This window comes from Protopterus annectens, chromosome 4.part0 (genome assembly GCF_019279795.1).
Source record: "Protopterus annectens isolate FY-2018-M chromosome 4.part0, PAN1.0, whole genome shotgun sequence".
In the NCBI taxonomy this organism is placed as follows: domain Eukaryota; kingdom Metazoa; phylum Chordata; order Ceratodontiformes; family Protopteridae; genus Protopterus; species Protopterus annectens.
This window is the reverse complement of record NC_056733.1, coordinates 774230930-774252706: the sequence shown is the minus strand read 5'-3', so window position 1 is coordinate 774252706 and position 21777 is coordinate 774230930. Positions and strand designations below refer to the sequence as shown.

Genomic DNA, 21777 nt, shown 5'->3' with positions numbered 1-21777 from the left:
TGTGTGTGTGTCTCTCTCTGCGTCTCTGTCTGTGTGTGTCTCTGTGCGTCTCTCTGTGTCTCTCTGTGTGTGTGTGTGTCTCTCTGTGTGTGTCTCTCTGCATGTGTGTGTGTGTCTCTGTCTCTGAGTGCGTCTCTGAGTGCGTCTCTGAGTGCGTCTCTGTGCGTGTGTGTCTCTGAGTGTCTCTCTGGGGGGGGTGTCTCTGTGTGTCTCTCTCGGGGTGTGTCTCTCTCGGGGTGTGTCTCTCTCGGGGTGTGTCTCTCTCGGGGTGTGTGTCTCTCTCGGGGTGTGTGTGTGTGTCTCTCTGGGGGTGTCTGTCTCTCTGGGGGTGTGTGTCACTCTGGGGGGTGTGTGTGTCTCTGTGTGTGTGTCTCTCTCGCTGTGTGTGTCTCTCTCGCTGTGTGTGTCTCTCTCGCTGTGTGTGTCTCTCTGTGTGTGTCTCTCTCGCTGTGTCTCTCTCTCTCGCTGTGTCTCTCTCTCTCTCGCTGTCTCTCTCTCTCTGTGTCTCTCTCTCGCTGTGTCTCTCTCTCTCGCTGTGTCTCTCTCTCTCTCGCTGTGTCTCTCTCTCTCTGTGTGTCTCTCTCTGTGTGTCTCTCTCTCTGTGTGTCTCTCTGTGTGTGTGTGTGTGTGTGTGTCTCTGTGTCTCTGTGTGTGTCTCTCTGTCTCTGTCTGTCTCTCTGTGTGTGTGTGTCTGTGTTTGTGTCTCCCTGTGTGTGTGTGTCTCCCTGTTGCGGTGTGTGTGTGTGTGTGTGTGTGTCTCCCTGGTGGGGTGTGTGTGTGTGTCTCCCTGGTGGGGTGTGTGTGTGTGTGCCTCTCTGGTGGGGTGTGTGTGTCTCCCTGGTGGGGTGTCTGTGTGTGTGTGTCTCCCTGGTGGGGTGTGTGTGTGTGTGTCTCCCTGGTGGGGTGTGTGTGTGTGTGTCTCCCTGGTGGGGTGTGTGTGTGTGTCTCCCTGGTGGGGTGTGTGTGTGTGTGTGTCTCCCTGGTGGGGTGTGGGTGTGTGTCTCCCTGGTGGGGTGTGTGTGTGTGTGTCTCCCTGGTGGGGTGTGTGTGTGTGTGTGTCTCCCTGGTGGGTGTGTGTGTGTGTGTGTGTGTCTCCCTGGTGGGTGTGTGTGTGTGTGTCTCCCTGGTGGGGTGTGTGTGTGTGTCTCCCTGGTGGGGTGTGTGTGTGTGTGTCTCTGGTGGGGTGTGTGTGTGTGTCTCTCTGGTGGGGTGTGTGTGTGTGTCTCTCTGTGTGTCTCTGTGTATGTGTGTCTCTCTGTGTGTGTCTCTCTGTGGGTGTCTCTCTCTGTGGGTGTCTCTCTCTGAGTGCGTCTCTGAGTGCGTCTGAGTGTCTCTGCCTGTGTGTCTCTGCCTGTGTCTCTCTGTCTCTCTGTGCGTGTGTGTCTCTGTGTCTCTCTCTGGGGGGGTGTCTCTCTGTGCGTGTGTGTGTGTGTCTCTCTGGGGGTGTGTGTGTCTCTCTGGGGGGTGTGTGTGTCTCTCTGGGGGTGTGTGTGTGTCTCTGTGTGCGCATGCACGTCTCTCTGTGTGTGTGTCTGTGTCTGCATGTCTGTCTCTGCGTGTCTCTCTCTGTGCGTCTCTCTCTCTCTGTGCGTCTCTCTCTCTGTGTGTGCGTCTCTCTCTCTCTCTGTGCGTCTCTCTCTGTGTGTGCGTCTCTCTCTGTGTGTGCGTCTCTCTCTCTGTGTGCGTCTCTCTCTCTCTGTGTGCGTCTCTCTCTCTCTGTGCGTCTCTCTCTCTCTCTCTCTCTCTCTGTCTGCGTCTCTCTCTCTGTGTGCGTCTCTCTCTCTCTCTCTCTCTGTCTCTCTGCGCGTGCGTCTGTGTGCGCAAGCATCTCTGCTTGCTTGCGTGCGCGTCTCAACTTGCATGTCTGTGTGTGTCTCTGTGCGCGTCTGTGTGCGTGTCTCTGCGTACGCCTCTGTGTGCGTGCGCATCTGTGTGTGTAAGACAGCTTGAGAGGGCTAGTTAAGGGGATATTATATTGTCTTAATGTAGTGGTGTTAGGGAAACATTTTTGCATAATTTACAGTGTAGGGTTGGTGTTAAGGGCAGGAGGAATGTTAGCACAGATGTCAAGGTGGTACAGGCAGGCCTCCCTGTCCACCTTAGTCATGTGCTTACCCTAGCCGTATCATTTCCCCTACCCTACCCAGTGCATTGCAAAAAAAACTTTCCGTAGCAATAGCATTATTCAAAGTGTCAGTAGGAGCTGTTAGGTGGTGGTTTTATGACTGGAGTTTTTTTTTATTTTTCAGTCATTGTAGGTTGTTGACTTGCTGTCAATGTCCATTTATGTTGGTGTTTTTCATTTTTGTGTGGTTGATGTTTATAAATGTCAACATTGATGGATATAATTCTCTGCCTTTCCCTACAGTGATGCATAGTCTGTGCCTCTCTGGAGGGGGGGGAAATATTCATGAGCTGTTAGCTGACACTGGATTACTGTAGAAATCATTCTTCAGTAGCAACATACCTCTTAACAGGGTGCACTGTGGATGTTCATCGTGTTTCACAGCTGCAGTCATTACTCTTGGATTATCCTGCTGGCAGGCTACACGCAGTCGGCCTGCATTCCAAAGTCTTGGTCCGGCGTCAGTTGCTGTCGCCTCTTCCCTGACGTCAGTGCGCCAGGGCCATAAAAGATGCAGCCAACGCCATTTTCTTCAGTCTTTCTTGCGCGGTGCCAGAAGCAGAAGTAGTTGGCAAGTGCCGGCCGACTCCTGAGATTTTAGTGTTCGAACTTCAGATCCGAAGTCTTCATTTAAAGCTAAGTACCCCGTTGGGGAAACTTTTTCTTGCTCCAGACCAATATCAGAAAAAGTTAATAAATGCATTTCTTGTGGGAAGCAAAGTCCTCATAAGGACTTCCATTCTTATTGTATTCCTTGCCTAGGCCCTGATCACAACGTAGCTAATTGCAGATTTTGTGCTAGATTTAACCAACGCACTGTTAAGCGTCGGTACGATTTCGCATTTCATTACTTTGGCCGAAGATTTAATTACATGATGCCGTCTGATAGCCATCCAACTACCGCAATTCACAAGAAACGCAAGGAAAAGGACATGCATCCGAGGTCCAAAACTGACTAGGCTTCTTCTAAGCCAGTCACCGGTTCTCAGTGAGGCACTTTCGCAGTCCCTGATGCCCGCTACCTCAGAGCCGCAGGCCGCTTCCGACTCCCACGTGGAGCAGACTATGCCTCCTGGAAACTCAAGGTATTGGACACTTGGAAAATATTCCCTCAGATGGGTCCGTAGCCGCTGAGCAGTCATTGGCTTTTGAGGGTGTTTTCAGGCCTACACAGTTATATTATAAAACTGATGACAGTTTCAAAGGCAAAGACTAAAGCACCACTAAAGACAAAGAAACAAGCGGCAGCAAGCCCATTGACAGGCTTCCATGCCTAAAAAAACAGATGCTCAAAATGGCCGAAGACCTAATTACTTTGATCAGGGGTTCCCATCCCCCTCCTGAGAAGAGGCCTAGGCAAGAGACAGAATATGAATCTTCAGATCAGGTTTCCATTTTTTCTGACTCCTCTTCTGACCAAGAATACTCTCTGCATCCCTATGAGGATTCTGATGCTGAAGAATCTATCCCTTCAGCCTCCCCTTTTGAGGATTATTCTTTTGGGGAAACCCTGCATACCATGAGGGAGCACTTCCACTGGGAGAGCCAAGACTACTCAGAATCTAAGAAAAGGCTTAGAGATTTTCTTTTACTACCTCAGCACAGGCCTCTTGCTGTCCCTCCTATTTTAGACATTGTAGATGTATTTTCAGAGTCCGGCCTGTCCCCTGACTCTTTATCCCCTGCACCTGTTAAGCCAGACAGATACTACAGGGTTCCAGATTCACATAAATTACTTTATAAAAACCCTGCTGCCAACCCAGAAACTATTTCTCAGGGTCCCAAAGGGGGTCAAGGCTTCCACTGCAAAAAAACCTATCCCCTCAGATAGGGATTCAAGGGCACTGGACAGATGGGGGAAAAAAGTTTACACTTCTGCTACCTTGGCTGTGAGGGCTTTAAATTATCAATTTCATATGCTTAAATATCAGCAATACTTATTGTCAATGCTTAAACAGAAAATGTTAACAAATTCTGAATGTGCAGAAAACAAGGTAATGCAGGATTTATTGCATGCAGCTGAACAAGTGGGAAAGCATACTTTGCAATGTGGTTTTGATTCTCTGGAGGCCTCTTGCAGGGCCGCTGTTACTGGTTCTGTCATTAGGCGACATGCTTGGTTAAAGGAACAGAATCTGCCTGATCATGTTAAAGCAAAAGTATTAGATGCTCCATTACAGCATGATACTTTGGTGTTAAAGCAGAAGAGATGTTGAAGAAAATGGAGGACAAAGCAAAATCTATGCAGACAGTTAAGGATTTCTTACAGGTGCAGCCACCCAGATTTAACAGGAACTGGCCTACAAAGATTTGGTCCTTTCCAGTGTCAGACAGGCCACAAAGAGGCAGATACAGCCGCCCCAGAGGCAGATCCTAGCCCCAAGGCTCATACAGGCCTAAACAATGGGGTGTTTCTACCTCCAAAAGCAGAGAAGACAAATCACAGCCATACAGCAAACAGTCCCAATGACTTACCTCTGCCAGAACCAAGCACTTATCTTTTGGCAGCCCCCTTAGGGGGAAAACTAGCACTTTTTTCACAAAATTGGCACATGATCACCCAGGACAAATGGGTCTTGAACATAGTGTCTCGGGGCTACAGGTTCCACTTTCGCACCCTGCCAAGGGCAAAAGGTATGCAAGACCTGCCACACAATCAATGGGCAGAGGCACAAAAGCAAGTTTCATCCCTCATGGACATGAGGGCCATTCAGCGAGTACCACAGTAAGAGCAGGGACAAGGATTTTACTTGAGACTTTTCTTGGTACCCAGAAAGGACAAAGCCTGGAGACCATTACTAGACCTGTCTATTCTAAACACATTTCTGGGCGTTCCAAAATTCAAAATGTTGACTCTGCAGCAGCTACTGCCCATGCTGGGCAAGAAGGCTTGGCTTGTAACTTTGGACCTAAAGGAGGCATACCTGCATGTCCCAATCAGACATTCTTGCAGAAGATGCCTCCGATTCATAGCTGGCTCAATGCACTACCAGTTCTCTGCACTGCCCTTTGGCTTATCTGCTGTGCCCAGGGTCTTCACAAAATGCCTGGCACCAGTAATTACATTTTGCAGACAGAGGAGTTCAAATATATCCTTACTTGGACTGCCTTATTCAAGCAGAGAACAAGGCCATTCTACTAAAGCATTTGGCATTTGTACAAAGATTACTAATTTGCGTAGGGTACACAGTAAACGATACCCTCTCAAAGAGATAATATTCCTAGGTGCAAGCTTAAATACAACTGTCCAGATGGCTTATTTCACGCCAGATAAAGGCAACTGACTTCTTACTTCAAAATGTTGGCAACAAAGACCCAGTTATCTGCAAGAAAAATTCTGCAGGCCTTGGGCTTCATGGCATCCTGCATTCTGCTAATTCCATATGCCAGACTGCATATGAGGCAACTACAATGGTATCTAAAAAGTGTTTGGACTCAACATTGCCACAGCCTGGAAACATTAATTACCCTAATTTCCTGCCTGCAACAGGAGTTTCAATGGTGGGCACAGGCCTGTCACCACAAGGGACAGCTATTCTCTTTACCCACATTCAGGCAGACACTAACAACGGATGCATCAGATTATGCCTGGGGGGCCCACATGGCAGGAAAATGTATTCAGGGCACATGGCCCGCAAGCCAGATGCATGTTCATATCGATCAAAAAGATGCTAGCTGTTCAGAATGCCCTGACAGCTTTCAATGATCTACTTCATCCAGAACAACAACTGATAGACAATACTACAGTCATGTGGTACATAAGCAGGGAGGCACACATTCCTACCCCCTCTGCAGACAAGCCATGACTTTGTGGGACACAGCATTAACTTATCAAGTTCACCTGCAAGTACAATTCCTGCCAGGAAAAATAAATACTCTGGCAGACTAAGCAGAATCCTCATGGATCCCCACGAGTGGAAACTGGTTCCACAAGTCTTTAGCATGATAACAAGGAAATGGGGATGCCCAGACATGCATCTATTTGCCTCCCCTCACAACTGCCAACTACAGAGATTCTACACAAGGACTTATCACAAGCAAGCATGGAAAGTGGATGCCTTATCCTTCAGCTGGAAAAACCTAACAGTATATGCCTTTCCTCCACTGCCTCTCCTCCCCAAGGTACTCCTAAATGTCAGATAAGAGAAGCCAAAAATGATACTGATTGCCCCAGACTGGCCACGCCAGCACTAGTACCCAATCCTCAAGAACTAGTCTCAAGGTCCAGCCTGGACATTGCCTCAAATTTCTCACTTACTGACCCAACAAAACAATCAGATCCTGCACAGCCAACTCAGGACTTTAAATCTGGCAGCATGGCAGACAATGTAGCCATTCAGAACACTCCTCTCTCCAAAGCTGTGATGGGTGTTATTTTGGAGGCCAGGAGGCCCAGTACCAGAAAATCTTGTGCAAAAAAATGGATGAGATTCTGTGCTTGGAACCAGGCACAAAGAATTGACACATTTGAACCAAATATTCCTCAGATTTTACAATACTTAACTGAGATGCTGGACAAAGGCCTATCCTTTTCATTAATTAAGATTCATGCCTCTGCCATTTCAGCCCATTACAATACGCAACCACCTATCTTTTCTCATCCTTTAATAAGGCAGTACCTCAGAGGGGCCAAAAACATAAGACCTCCAAGGAGAGCACCAATACCTGCATGGGACATCAGTTATGTCTTGGAAAAACTCACACTGCCTCCTTTTAAGCTAGCCTCAATAGCTGATATAAAATTCTTATCCTGGAAAACAGCTCTGCTCCTAGCAGTAACCTCTGCAAGACGAGTCTCAGAGTTACAGGCGCTCATGGCTGTGGAACGTTTTATCATTTTCCATCCAGACAGGGTTTCTCTGAGGACGAACCTGACATTTATGCCTAAGGTGGTGTCCAGTATGGCCCTTAACCAAATCATTCACTTGCCTACCTTTTATCCAACCACACAGAACAAGGGTGAGACTTCTGCATTTTTGGACATACACAGACAGCTACGCTTCTTCTTGGACAGAATTAAAGCTTTCAGAAAGACTGAGCAACATTTAGTGGCATATGCTGCTGGATCACAAGGATTGGCCATCTCAAAACAGACTATCTCAAAATGGATAGGCCATTGCATTCGTTTGTTACTCTCACAGCATGACAAATCGGTGCCCAAGGGCATTAGGCCACATTCAACCAGAGCAGCAGCCACTTCAGCAGCCTTCTTCAGAGGAGTACCAACCAAAGACATCTTAGAGGCTGCAACTTGGAGTTCAGTGCACACTTTTACAAACCACTACCACTTACCTCTCTACTCTAAATCCAGAGCAGGCTTTGCCACTGCAGTTCTGCAGGTCCTCATAGCCTCTCCTAATCCTGTTTAGCCCAGCCACCCATCCTCAGCTTTGGGCTTCAACCCAAGAGTAATGACTGCAACAGTGAAACACAAACCTAGTACAGTTGTGTACCTACCATAAATGTAGATGTTAGTGTATTCACTGTTGCAGTCCAGGTTACCCTCCCACCATTCCCCTTTCTTTTGCTAGGTCTTATCTGTACTTCTCTATTCTATACAACGTATGTGGTGTATTTGCTTGTAGATGAAGGAAATGTTTACTTTAGTGCATGCATGTTTATTGGCATAATTTAGCCTACGCTTTTGGGGGCACCTGACATCTGGGGCAAGAAAAACTGAAGAAAATTGCATCAGCTGCATCTTTTATATCCCTGGCACACTGACGTCAGGGAAGAGGTGACAGCAACCGACACCGGACCAAGACTTTGTAATTCAGGCTGACTGCGGGTAGCCTGCCAGCAGGATAACCCAAGAGTAATGACTGCAACAGTGAATACACTCTAACATCTGCATTTATGGTAGGTACACAACTGTACTTTATTAACTTTGTCAGTACTGTAGTAAGTAGCTGGAATGTATGATTTAAAATTTTCTGTGCTGTCGGACTTTTAACAGTGAACATTTCTTTTTACTTTTTTTTTTACTTAAAAGTGCAATTTTCGATTCTTTTGCAGTATGGTTATTGTATGATGTCGAGTGCATAGTTGTCTGCCATGTTAAGCATAGTAGTATCGATTTGTAAAATTTTATCTGTTTTATTTGCAGCTGGAATGTTCAGAGGAGCTTGGAGACTTGGTTAAGACTGCAGACCCAACTCTTGCTTTAAGTGTGTATCTGCGTGCCAGTGTACCGAACAAAGTAATTCAGTGTTTTGCTGAAACGGGTCAGTTTCAGAAAATTGTGCTGTATGCAAAAAAGGTATGGAACACAATGTGCTTAACTTTTTGCAGTTCTCTGAATGTTCTTAGTTCTGTCCCTTTCCCAGTGTTTATGATGCACAGATAACTGAAAAAGTATAGTGGACTGCTAGTAGTAGGGCTTTTATTGGCAGGTACATTGAATGTGTTGACATTTTAAGAGAAGAACTTTTTCTCACAAATGTTTTATTAGAGGTTGCAGAAACCTTTTGATATGAATCATGGGTCTATATTATAACAATGAACAATCAGATGATTGAACGTTGTTATATCGACCCCTAAAGCACGAAAACTCAAAACCGCGAACAACCAGAAGAAAATCGCTGTTCCCAAAAAAATAAATAAATTAAAAAAAAAAAAAAAAAAGCAAGCACTTAACACTAAATGAAGTGTGGGCTTCTCCCCCCACCCCTACTTAAATATATCAACTCTGAGATCGCACTACAGTGAAGGAAACTGCACAACCCCTACGGCCGACCCAGCGATTTCTTTCCCTGGGAAAAAATTAGCTGTTCTGGCCGTTCGTTATTTTGCCGGTTCGACAATTAGTGTTCAAACTAGCAGCATTCGATCATCTGATCATGCGCTAAACTAAAGTAGACCCAGAGTCACTACCTCTGCTAATATATTTTAGCCTTTTTGCATAGAGAGAGGAGACCTTAGTGTGAAAAGTGTCAAGTATGGCTGTCTGAAGGCTTTCTTGGCATATGCTTTAATGTGTACTATACTACACTTTGATTAGACTGAAGATTTGGAATGGGAATTTTACTTCGGCTTATATTAAAAAAATGATAGATGTTTGAAATGTTTTGGATGTATCTGAGAGCAGAGAAAGACATGCCCTGATTTTTAGTCTGCCTATGTAATGTATATTAATATTGGAAGCATGCCAAACCACTGAATGCTGTTTTGGCAAAAAAAAAAAAAAATCAACATTTGTTGAAACTACTTTTGCTGAACCACCAAAGAAATGTTTTTGCAGGGGCAAGCCCGTCTGCCCCAGAATATGCATATACCAGTTCTAATGTCTAATGTTGCACAACAGTGGCAAAATATGAAAACTCCACTCTGCAAAAGTAGTTTCACTGAATATTCTTTTTGCATTTGTCAGAACTGCTGTCAGTGAATCAACAAGAACCTGTTTTATTTATAAATAGTGATATTTACAGTAATAGTATGACTCTTTACCCACTTGTTAGCATCAGGCTGTGTCCTGATAACTTTTCTTGGAGGAGTAATGATTTTTATTAATCAAGGAGTCAGTACTGAATACATAACCGTCTGTCCCTTTTCCTTACCATTGGGACAATTTAGGGCATGGTGTGCAGTGTTTAGTTATATCGGTTTGTTTTGCAACACTGTTAGCCCCATGCCAGTACATACCTGGAAAGCTTACCTTCTGCTTTCACCCAGGAGGGGCTGCTCCACAAGTATCTTTCTTCCCACTGAGTTCAGTGAGCATGTATCAGCTCCTTGGGTCTCATCTGTTTACTGGGCTTTTCTAAACCTAATCTGTATAGTTGAGTCTCTGTTACCAGAATCAGCGAAAGACACCAAGTCAGCTGTTCACAATACTTGAGTATTAATCTTTTCGTTTGGATGGACAGGTTGATGGGTCTCCACAGTCAGGGAGAGGGCTTTTGTGGCAGGCAGTGGCAGCAACAGTACCTGTCAACTGTCCAGATTTTTGCCTAATTTTTTGTCTGTTTTTCATAAAACTGTGGTTTTCTGGCAAATCACTGGCCAATCATTGAGGACTGAGTCAGAAATTAATGGTAGGCATTTGAGTTAGACTTCATATCGTTTAGAAAGTTTATGCTAATGCAAAACCTGTTCTGTCAACCTTCTAAGCTTGTAAGAGCAATATTTAAAAAGTGTCCCTATTTTTGGGTATTTCTCCCCATTATTTGTGGTTTTGTCCAGATTTATTGCTCTAAGATGTTGAGAGGTGTGGCAGCAACATTGCTTTAGGTGTTCACAAATGTACATCATATATAGTTTCTTAACTTTGTACAGTGCCAATATTTCTTCCAGAATGGCTACTGAGTTGTAAAACTTGCAGTACGTACATGCTGCAGCTTTTAACTTTTTTGTCATTTTGACAACTTTTTCCATTAGGATGAGAATATGAATGAAGTAATTAATTGAGATGACAAGTTTTGGCTTTTTGGTTGATCTACTGACATTTATGGAAGTTAGCCATATGTGAAGTGGAGAAGGGCAGGACATTTTCAGTTGTGCATCTTTGAGGTTTCCTTTGTTGGAGAACACTGGACTGTGCTTGAGTGCACATCCAGAATGTAGAGTGATATAGTCACACAAAGTCTTGAAATTGTTACCACTAAATTTGCTAAAGGTTAAAAGCTTTCCATTATTGCTGAGCAGATCTCTTGGCTGTCCATGGCATTATTTAGAAAAATTCTTAACACTGAATGTGTAACATGCCCTTCAAATGTGGAACAGTGAGGAACGTGGACTTAAGACTCAAAATGAGGAACATTCTTCATGAAGTGCACTATCTTGAGCAAAGAAGTTGAGAGCTGTGGACACAATGATATGCAGCAGCTCTTAGATGTTACACAGCTGCCATAATGTTCTGAAAGCTACATAAATACACTGATGCAGGTCCCCTTTTATCCATTATCCCCCTTTTCTGTAGCTAAGGAGAAGGTTGGAGAATTCGTACTTTTGAATGGCAGTAGCAAATGAATGGCTTGCTTGGCAAACTTGAATGCATATTTGCAGTTGTCTGAACCATGTACTGTGCTCATTACAATTGTTTCTGGATTTTTAGTTACTGTACTTCTCCCCATTTTTGCACGTCTTGTAGGTGTTTAGATTAAATGACCAATGTGACAATGTGATTTTTTTATTGGAGATTACCTTTAGTAATACTTTATTTTGACTTTTTCTGTAGGTTGCCTATACTCCGGATTGGATTTTCCTTTTAAGAAATGTAATGCGAGTAAGCCCAGACCAAGGCCTTCAGTTTGCACAGATGCTTGTACAGGATGAAGAACCATTAGCAAACATCAATCAGGTAAGCTAGCTGAGAGACAGAGTTTCAGGATTTCTTTGGTGGTAGTCGTGTATTTATATTGCATGATTTCCCAAGCTCTTTGGCAAAATCCACTTCAGGATTGTCAGTAATGTGTCCTGCACTCAAATGAAGGACATTAAATCATTATATCCATTTGGTCAGTTAATGTGGAATGACAGACTGATGTAAAAGTTTGCAAAAGGTATTCATTAGGACATCTGCATCATTTATATATTCAGAACTTACAAGAAGCACTCAACCCATGGCACATGATCTGTTTGGAATTACTAGTCTTTGTAAGGTACAGTGTGCCTTAAACAAGTCAGGCCTGGGATGAATTTATGGGCAGCCATCAAGTTGTCAAACTTTACCTGAAATGAAGAGAATGTTACCTTTTACATGTAATGGAAGATCCCCCCCCCCCCCGAGATGGGGGAAGCACTGAGTAACTGCTTTCCTTCAGTGTTTTGAAGACTCAAGTAGGTAGTTTTGAGTGTGTTGATATGTAGGAAATAAAGGAGAGTTGGGTTCTTGGCAACATAATGTGGATTATTCATAAAGAAAAGTTAAGATTTACTATGTTGTCGCATGGGAATTGGTTTCATGTTTTTGTTTTAAGATTATGTATTCATTGTATAAGTTATGCATTATAAACAAATTGTGATTATTGGTTTTACCAGTGCTTTGTTTACTGTGCCATCAGTGATCCTATAAAGAGATTGGTTAAAGCAGTTACTTGATATTGGACGCAGCTTACTTGTTCTATATGTCGCTCTAGTTATTGCAGTCACATTCTGTGTTTTAGACCTCTGTGGAAGAGAATAGTTCATTTTCCGACTTTGAGTGTACTGTTTCTGTTGTATGGTAAGACATGAATTAAAGTGAACTTACAGGTAGAGGTGAAGCATTTGTTCAACCAAAGATGCACTGTTTTTTTTTCAAGTTTGTTTTTCTCTTGGACTTCCAAGGTGTCTGCACAGTGAGCTATACTTTAATTAGAGCTCTGTGTGAAAGCTGAGACATTAAAGCCAGTAACAGTTATCACTTTATGTAAATTCAGTTACTGGGTAGTAACTGTATTTGCTGGATGCCAGCAAAAAATGGAGAAAGAGAAATCAACCAGAAAAGATAATATGGCTGAGAAAAATGTTGCAGTTCAGCATAAAGCAGTTTGTTTCAGCTTTAGTCCAGGAGATCACTTCCAGTAATTTAGAGGAAGAAAATCAAATGCATTCAGAGGCGGCCAAAATAAGTGTGACACTGGAGTAATATATAAAAGCAGATGATAAAGGCTGGAAAAGATTGAAGCTGTGAGTACCTGTTCACATGAACTGAAGAAAACAAAATCGGAGATTGAAATAAAAGGAAACTGTTTTTCAAGAGGCATGTTTAAAAAAAAAAAAAAAAAGAGAGAGAGAGAAGCTAGAGATTTTTTGTTACACCAGAGAAATTGGAAGAGAGAGACTGCACTAATTTTATAAAAGTGCATGCTAGGGAAAATCTGTTGTGCGCTTAGTGTGTGGAAAGCAAATCCCTCACTAAGACTTAATCTGTTTGTTGTGTCTTTGGAGAAGGATGAGCGCATTTGCCCTCAGTGCGCTTATTTCAGTACTTGCATTATTAGATATAGGGTAGAGTCAACAGCATAGTCTGTCCTACACCTGCCATAGCATATGCTTGTCCCTCTGTTCTCCTTATTAAAAGGAAGTGTCCCAAAGACAAAAATGCTAAAGACCAGTCACCACCCTTTCAGTCTTTCCAGACTATGAAATGGTTGAAGGAGTTAAAGTTCATTTGCATCCCCTGCAGATTGTGCATGCTGTTGAAGTGTTTGAGACCCCCTTTGAGGCTGTCATGTCTTCTGCATTGTCATCTTTTCAGAGTACACCCAGCCACGGGTGAGTCCAGAGCTGCAGGATAAACACTGACTTCTGATGCCTGGATCCTCATTATGGAGGTGGAGGGTGGAATCCACTGCATCTGTGTCTGTGAGAAGATTTCAGGAGAGACTGTTGAGGTTGCTGCCTCCCACCTGCAAACTAAGGTACATATATCTGATGGTACACCCAAATATAGGTTCAAGGCATCAGACAAAGGCTTATAGTTGCCTTGCACTGGCCTCTCCTTCTTGGGCCTCAGCCCCTCCATTCTCAGGCATTACCAGCAAGACTTACTCAGACTTGTAGAGGATCTCTTGGAACTCATGAGGTCTAGGCAGCTGGACTTTGAAAAGGACCCTGCTGCGGGTACCTCTCCTGCAAAAAGGAAGGAGGACTTCCCCCACAGTAGTTTTCATATTACTTTGACTCTGATCCGAATCAGCTGACATTTTCTAGCTTCAGTAGAGTCTTGGAGCAACTCAGATGGTGCTCTTGCCTCAGCCTCACCACAGAAGGATCTTTTGGTGATACTCTTCATAAAATTTATTTGTCTGTGCTTTTCCCAGGTTAGTCCCACTAGGTTTGTGGCCCCCTTTTTTTTTTTTTAGGGGAGACCTGAGATGATATTTATTCTACTAGAGGAAGTCTGACCAAGACATTGGGAGCTTCCCTAACTCTCTTCAGTAAGCACCATGGGATCTTTCACATCCACCTGAGCTGCCACCAACTGAAGCAGATGGGATCTCTGTTTAAACTTTCAAGAAGGATGACACACAGTTGTGCAGCATCCCCCTTAGGCTGCACTACTGTCTCAGTAGTTAATCTACCTGGTGTGGGAATAGAACCCGCAGCCTTATGCATCAAAGGCAAGTGTGCTACCTATTGTATAACCTGACACTACCATCAGAGCTCTTCAGCTGGGAATCTAGAACATTTCCAGTCCAAGAAAATGTTTTGACAATTTTTTGGTGTTCCTGAGCCCAAACCTCTCTGTTTTCCAGTATTGGATGAGGAGGAAGATGTGATTCATGACACCCATGTAGCCTGATTTCCATCCCCCCTGCCACTAGGAAACCAGACCAGTTCTACAGAGTACTTGAGTTCCAAAAGCAGCTATATAGGAAACCAGTAGCAGATCCAGAGATGTTTCCTCAGAATCCAAAGGAGCCAAGGACTGCAGTACCACGATCACTTACCAAGTGATAGTGAGCAGAGCCCTAGATAGCTTAGGTAAAAAAGTTTACAGTTCAGCTTTTCTGGCCACGAGAGCCTTAACTTGCCAGATCTGATTTTGTCCTTTCCATTCTTCATCAAACCCATAGGATTGGAAACGATTCTCGCATTTGACTCTGCCGCATACTCTGGAATTCAGGTCCAACTCTTGAGCACCTCTGTCTACCCATAATGCCTTAGTCCATCCGTGTTACCTCAGATCTCATTTGCTGGCATTGTGAATAGACGCTGGTTCTCTTAGGGTTGCCACCCCTCCATTTTTTTTCCGGACTATCCGGAAATCAAACTGATTCTCTGGTAGTCCGGAAAACACTGTACAAACTCCAGTATTCTGTTTCAAAAAGGAAACAGACTATCAGAGTTTGTAAATCGGCTGATTTACTATGCTTTTTTACAGAAAAGCATAGTAAATCAGTCGAAAGCAGGCAGCAGGAAAGGAAAAAGAGGGTGTTCCTTGCCGAGTTATGTCATCGTGACATCACAAAATAGGTGGAATGTGGGAGGGGAGGGGTGGGATGGGTGGGGTTACTTGACGCGAGGGGTGTGGCTTTACTCCGGTTTTAGTCACAATGAAGGTGGCAACCCTAGGATGTCTTTCAGGAATGCAACTGCAGTCCTGACATATGGGTTGTCCTGCCTCAGGCAGCCCCTCGGTCGGCCGGATTCCAAAGTCTGGGTCCGGCATCGGCTGATGTCGCCTCCTCCCCGATGTCAGAGCGGCTGGGGTATAAAGGCATCCGCCGACGCCATCTTCAGTCTTTCTTGCCGCGCGGTGCCTGAAGCAGAAGCAGTTCGCAAGTACCGGTCGGTCAGCTCCTGTGTTTTCAGTTACCGAAGTCATCTAAAAGCTAAGTACCCCGTTGGGGAACATTTTTCTTGCCTCAGCCGATGTCAGAAAATATTGAAAAAGTTAATAATTGTTTGTCTTGTGGTAAACAAATACCTCATAAGGACTTCCATTCTTACTGCCTTCCCTGCCTGGGCCCAGACCACGACGTCTCAGCCTGTGCTGCCTGTGCTTCCTTTAACAAGCGCACACTCAGGCGCCGGGCAGAATTTGCCGAAGACTTTTTTGGCGATACTTACGCTTATATCATGCCGTCGGAACAACCGACAGCACATATTACCAAAAAACGCAAGGACCGGGACCGACATCCTCGGCCCGCGTCGTCCACTGATACCACGCCTAAGGCCCTTGCGAGTGCATCGGTCTCTTTGGAAGCGGTAATTCAACAGATCCAGGCAGACGACACCGCTTTAATGCGTACTTCGGTCCCGGAGATTTCCCCGGTGCCAGTTGTTGATTTTCCTCCCGAAACCGAAGCTCTAGATTTACCTGACACCATACCTGTGGATAAAGTTACCCCTGCATGTGGGGCAGCCAGGCCTCCGGTCTCCATGTCCATCAAGGCCTTCACATGTGCTAAGGCTGCCAGCCAGGCTAAGGCCCATCCAAAATCTATTTCCCAGGGCCCCTCTACTGATAAACAGATCATGACTCTTGCTGCAGATCTTATCTCTCTTATCAGAGGTTCTCTGTCGCATCTAGACAGAGGTTCTCAGCCGCCTGCAGATAAAAGGCCTAGAACTGAGCAGACAGCTACCCTCTCTTCGGATGAAGCCTCTGGGGATTCAGAGCACTCAGATACCCAGGAAGAATCCTTCCAGGCCTACGAGGATTCTGATGCTGAGGAATCAATTCCTTCTGCCTCTCCTCCAGAGGATATTTCTTTCGGTGAAGTTCTCCACTCCATGAGAGAACATTTTCAGTGGCAGGGTCAGGAATTTTCTGACTCCAGGAAAAGGCTACGTACCTTCCTTAAGTTACCCCAGCACAGACCTTTAGCTATTCCTCCAGTGTTGGATGTCCTGGATGATGTATACTCAGACTCCAGTGCTTCCCCTGATTCTCTCCCTCCTGCTCCTGTCAAGCCAGACAGATATTACAGGGTTCCTGAAACTCATAAGCATCTCTTTAAGGCCCACTCTGTGGATCTAGAAACTATTTCACAGGGGCCCAAAGGAGTGGTTACTTCCTCGGCCAAAAACCCTCTGCCCGCAGACAGGGAAGCTAGATCCCTGGAGAGATGGGGCAAAAAAGTTTATACCTCTTCCACACTTGCCATGAGGTCACTTAACTGTCTTTTTCATATGTTTCACTACCAGGATTACTTAATGGATGATTTGCAGAAAAAGTTAGCCTCTCCTGAGCCTATAGATAAAAAGGCATTGCAGGATTTGGTTCATAACACTCAGCAGGTTAGCAATCATTTTCTTCAGTGTGGTTATGATGCATTGGAAGCTTCATGTAGGGCAGCTATAACAGGGGCCGTTATACGTAGACATGCTTGGTTGAAAGAACAGCCACTGCCAGACCATGTCAAAGTAAAGCTCCTGGATGCACCTCTGGAAAAACAGAAGCTTTTTGGTGCTAATGCACAGGATGTGTTGAAGTCTATTGAGGAAAAGGCAAAATCAGTACAGTCAGTCAAGGATTTCCTCCAGGGACAGCCACCCAGATTCAGCAGGAATTGGCCTTCGAAGAATTGGTCCTTTCCAGACACTGACCTGTTTCAAAGGGGAAAAAACAGGCATGCTCGAGGTAGAGGGCAATGCCGAGGCTCCTACAGGGGCCGCTAATGGCAACCACCAAATCAAAGAAGTGGCGCAGGGAGTTCAGCTGCACCACAGGGACAATCACAATGACTTGACTTTCACACCGCCGACCAGGGCTCAAAGAGAAGCACCTCTAGGCGGAAAATTGTCCTTATTCTCAAAGAACTGGCACATTTTAACCAAGGACAAATGGATTTTGGACATAGTAGACAAAGGTTACAGGTTCCATTTCCATACCCTACCAACGAGACAAGGCATGCCAAACCTGCCACAAAATCAAAGGGCAGAGGCTCTCGTACAAGTTTCAAAGCTGTTACAAATAAAAGCAATAGAAAAGGTTCCTCCTCAGGAACAAGGCCAGGGATTCTATTCAAGACTGTTCCTTGTTCCAAGAAAAGAAAAGCCATGGAGGCCTATATTGGACTTGTCCGCTCTAAACACTTTTCTCATTGTGCCAAAATTCAAAATGCTGACGTTACAGCAACTCCTTCCCATGCTGGGCAAGGGGTCTTGGCTGGTTACTCTGGACCTCAAGGAGGCATACCTGCATGTCCCAATCAGACACAGTTGCAGAAGATACCTCAGATTTCTTGCAGGGTCAGAGCATTATCAATTCTCAGCATTGCCGTTTGGCTTATCTACTGCGCCCAGAGTATTCACGAAATGCCTGGCATCAGTAGTTGCACATTGCAGGCTCCAGGGGATTCAAATATACCCTTAACTGGACGACTGCCTTATACAAGCAGACAGCAAACAAACCTTGATAAGAAACTTGGACTATGTCATTCAATTGCTACAGGCTTTGGGATACACAGTCAACATTCAAAAATCAAGACTATTGCCATCCCAACAGATTGTGTGTCCAGTTTTGCTCCTAGAAAAATAATCACAGATGGTTTTCCTCACAGAGGAGAAACAAGAGCATTTACCAGATTACTTCAAAAGCCTAGCAAAGCTCACCCAGCTGACCGCAAGGAAAATCCTGCAGGCCCTGGGATTCATGGCATCTTGCATTCTTCTGATCCCTCTGGCAAGACTACACATGAGAAAGCTACAATGGTACCTAAAAAGCTTATGGTCTCAACACAGCCACAACCTAGAAGACGTAATACCACTCATTCCATGCCTGCAAAGGGAATTTTTGTGGTGGGCTCAAGCAAGTCATTTAAATGAAGGCATGTCTTTCAACAAAGCTCAAGCAAGTCAAACCATTACAACAGACGCCTCAGATCATGGATGGGGGGCGCACATGGAGGGCAGATGCATTCAAGGGCAATGGACTCTCATGGAAATGCATCTGCACATAAATCAAAAAGAGATGTTGGCAGTGATACATGCAATAGAGGCCTTCGGAAAATCTCTTCAACAAGGTCATCTGCTAATAAGGACAGACAACACCACTGTCATGTGGTATATAAACAAGCAAGGAGGCACACATTCGTATCCCCTCTGCAGACTAACAATGACTCTTTGGGAAAAGGCCCTGAAACTAAACATCCACTTGCAATCCCAGTTTGTTCCGGGCAAGGACAATGTTCTGGCGGACAGGTTGAGCAGAAATTTCTTGGATCCACACGAATGGATGCTGCATCCACACATTTTCTCACAGATAACAAGTGCATGGGGAAGACCGGACATAGATCTCTTTGCTTCTCATCTCAATCATCACCTGGAGAAGTTCTGCTCAAGGACGCACCATCCTCTAGCCTGGAGAATGGATGTTCTTTCCTTCAGCTGGAATTCCCTAACAATTTATGCATTCCCTCCTCTACCACTACTGACCAAGGTGTTACTGAAGATCAAAGCAGAACAACCAACAGGAATTTTGATAGCCCCAGACTGGCCAAGGCAGCACTGGTATCCATTGTTACTGAGCATAACTCACACCAAACCGTGGCCCTTGCCTCAATGGCCTCTGCTCCTAACTCAGCACAATTACAGGACTGTTCATCAAAACCTGCAAACATTGCAGCTGACAGCTTGGAGGGTTCCATGACTTTGACCCATAACTCTCTCTCCGAAAAAGTTCAAGAAATCTTGCTGGAAGCACGTAGACCTTCCACCAGAAAAACCTGTTCAGCCAAGTGGAAGAGATTCATCATCTGGAATGCCAACAAAGGGACAGGATGCATCAGTAATGAGCATACCACAGATATTAGATTACTTGGCAGAAATGTTTCATAGTGGCCTCTCCTATTCTTCCATTAAAATTCACGCTTCAGCAATCTCAGCAAAATACAACTGTGACCCACCTGTGTTCTCGCATCCCTTGTTAAGACAGTTTCTAAGAGGGATAAAGAATATCAAACCTCCCAGAAAACCACCAGTTCCTACATGGGACCTCAATTACGTCTTGGAAAAATTAACTCTTCCTCCTTTTGAACCAGCAGCATTTTCAGAAATGCAATTTCTCTCCTGGAAAACGGTTTTCCTGTTGGCAGTTACCTCTGCTAGAAGGGTCTCTGAGATACAGGCCCTCATGGCAGTACCTCCCTTTCTCATTTTTCATCAGGACAGAGTCTCTCTAAGGACCAATCCTTCATTCATGCCAAAAGTGATATCGAGGGTGTCTCTTAATCAAGCAATTCACCTGCCTACTTTCTTTCCCAATCCTCAAAATAAAGGGGAAAAGTTGCTGCACACTTTGGACATAAACAGACAATTACGCTACTACTTGGACAGAACAAAGACCACCAGGAAGTCTGACCAACTATTTGTAGCCTATGCTGCTGGAGTGCAAGGAAAGGCAATTTCCAAACAAACAATTTCAAAATGGATTGGACACTGCATCAGATTCTGTTACTCTTTCCATGGAAAAAAGTGTGCCAGCCAATATTAGGCCACACTCCACCAGAGCTATAGCCACATCCACAGCCTTTCTAAGAGGAGTGGCTACAAAGGACATTCTAGAGACTGCTACATGGAGCTCCATGCATACATTTACCAAACACTACAACCTGCCTTTATACTCCAGATCCCGAGCAGACTTTGCTTTGGCAGTCCTGCAGGGCCTTTTAGCTACACCATCCTTTTCTTAGTTCCTACCACCACCAGCTTGGCTATGGTATTCAACCCATATGTCAGGACTGCAGTTGCATTCTTGAAGGACATAGTACAGTTTTGTACCTACCATAAATGTAGATGTCCTATAGATATGCAGCTGCAGTCAGGTTTACCCTCCCTCCTACCCCTCTGCATTTTTTTTCTTTTTGGGTCCATTCCCCCTTTTCTCTATTAGCTGGGGATATCTGTTATGGTGTATCTGTTTATTACTGTTGTGCATGTCTGGAATTTTTTATCCATTCACAAAACTTAGCCTTCCTTGGAGGGCACCTGGCATCTGGGGCAAGAAACACTGAAGAAGATGGTGTCGGCGGATGCCTTTATACCCCAGCCGCTCTGACGTCGGGGAGGAGGCGACAGCCGACGCCGGACCCAGACTTTGGAATCCGGCCGACCGAGGGGCTGCCTGAGGCAGGACAACCCATATGTCAGGACTGCAGTTGCATATCTATCGGACATCTACATTTATGGTAGGTACAAAACTGTACTTTCTCTTCCGGGCGTTAGTTTATTCGTGATTTAATTTTACTTTTTCTTCTGTTTTTTGCTATTTATTTCTATCCTCAGTCTTGGCTCTCATGGGCATTAGGGCTTCTATTATTTTTTAAATAGTAGTCTAACTTTACTATAGTTAGTATTTGTTTACCCTTTTTACATGGTATTTCTTGTAAATTACCATTGTTGATAATTAATCTCTCCTATTTTTCCCTTAAAAAAAATTCTGTTATCTTACTGCTTAGAATACCATTTGTTCTGTTTACTCTTTACTACCATGTTGGATAAACCGACAGGATTTAAAAAATACACTTCTTGTGGGCATAAAATCCCCAATTATGATGCCAACAAGGAGTTTGTATATTGTCTTGGAGACTGTCACTTGGACACAAGTTAAGCAAATCTGCTCAACATTCAAGCCGAAGGCTCTGGCTGATCGGTGCAGTAAGTTAATTTTGAAGGGCCTTCATCTGCCACATCTACTTTTGGGGCTCAACACCCCCTTCCACACCTGCTCTGTTGGAGCACAGAAAACGCTACCTGCTAAAGTCCCCAAAGTTTGCGTAGGAGCCACCTTCCAAGAGTGAAAAAAACATTGGATTCAACTTTGTCAAATTCACAGACCTGCTCTTCAGATCTGAACCCCTCTGATCCAAAGGCTTCAGATCCAATTCTTATCGATCAGTCCGATGCCTTCCTCAGATCCTAGCTCCTTGGATCTGAGGCTGGGCACCTCACTTAGAAGTCTTACTCCAGATATGTTATCAAGCCCAATCCCCTACTCTGAAATGTTTGTTGCTAGAAACTCCTAAAAAGTAGTCTAGGCCACAATCCAGTACTTCATCCAGAACCTCCAGAAGCTTATCAGAGGTGAATGTGGATAGGATAATTTGAAAACTTGTCAGAGCTCAGATTCAAATGGGGTTCTTAACAGATCCATCTCCTGTCAGATCTGCCAGTCCTCCTGTGACATTCAAAACCATTTTGTCTCCTCAGATCCTTCCAGTCATTTTGGGGTCCCAGGATCCAAAATCCCTGAGTGGTCCAGAGTCTGATCAGAAGAAAAT

The 21777-nt window shown here is 44.6% G+C and overlaps 1 protein-coding gene across 5 annotated transcripts in view; it reads left to right on the top strand.

Moving 5' to 3' along the window:
• The window catches only part of LOC122799579 (clathrin heavy chain 1-like), a 1937764-nt gene that overhangs the window by 401624 nt on the left and 1514363 nt on the right, over positions 1-21777 (top strand). For all 5 annotated transcript variants that reach the window (XM_044068726.1, XM_044068727.1, XM_044068725.1 and 2 more), the window contains 2 exons: positions 8232-8384; positions 11301-11423. In XM_044068726.1, coding sequence (XP_043924661.1) covers positions 8232-8384; positions 11301-11423 — 276 coding nt within the window. The remainder of the gene's footprint in view (positions 1-8231; positions 8385-11300; positions 11424-21777) is intronic.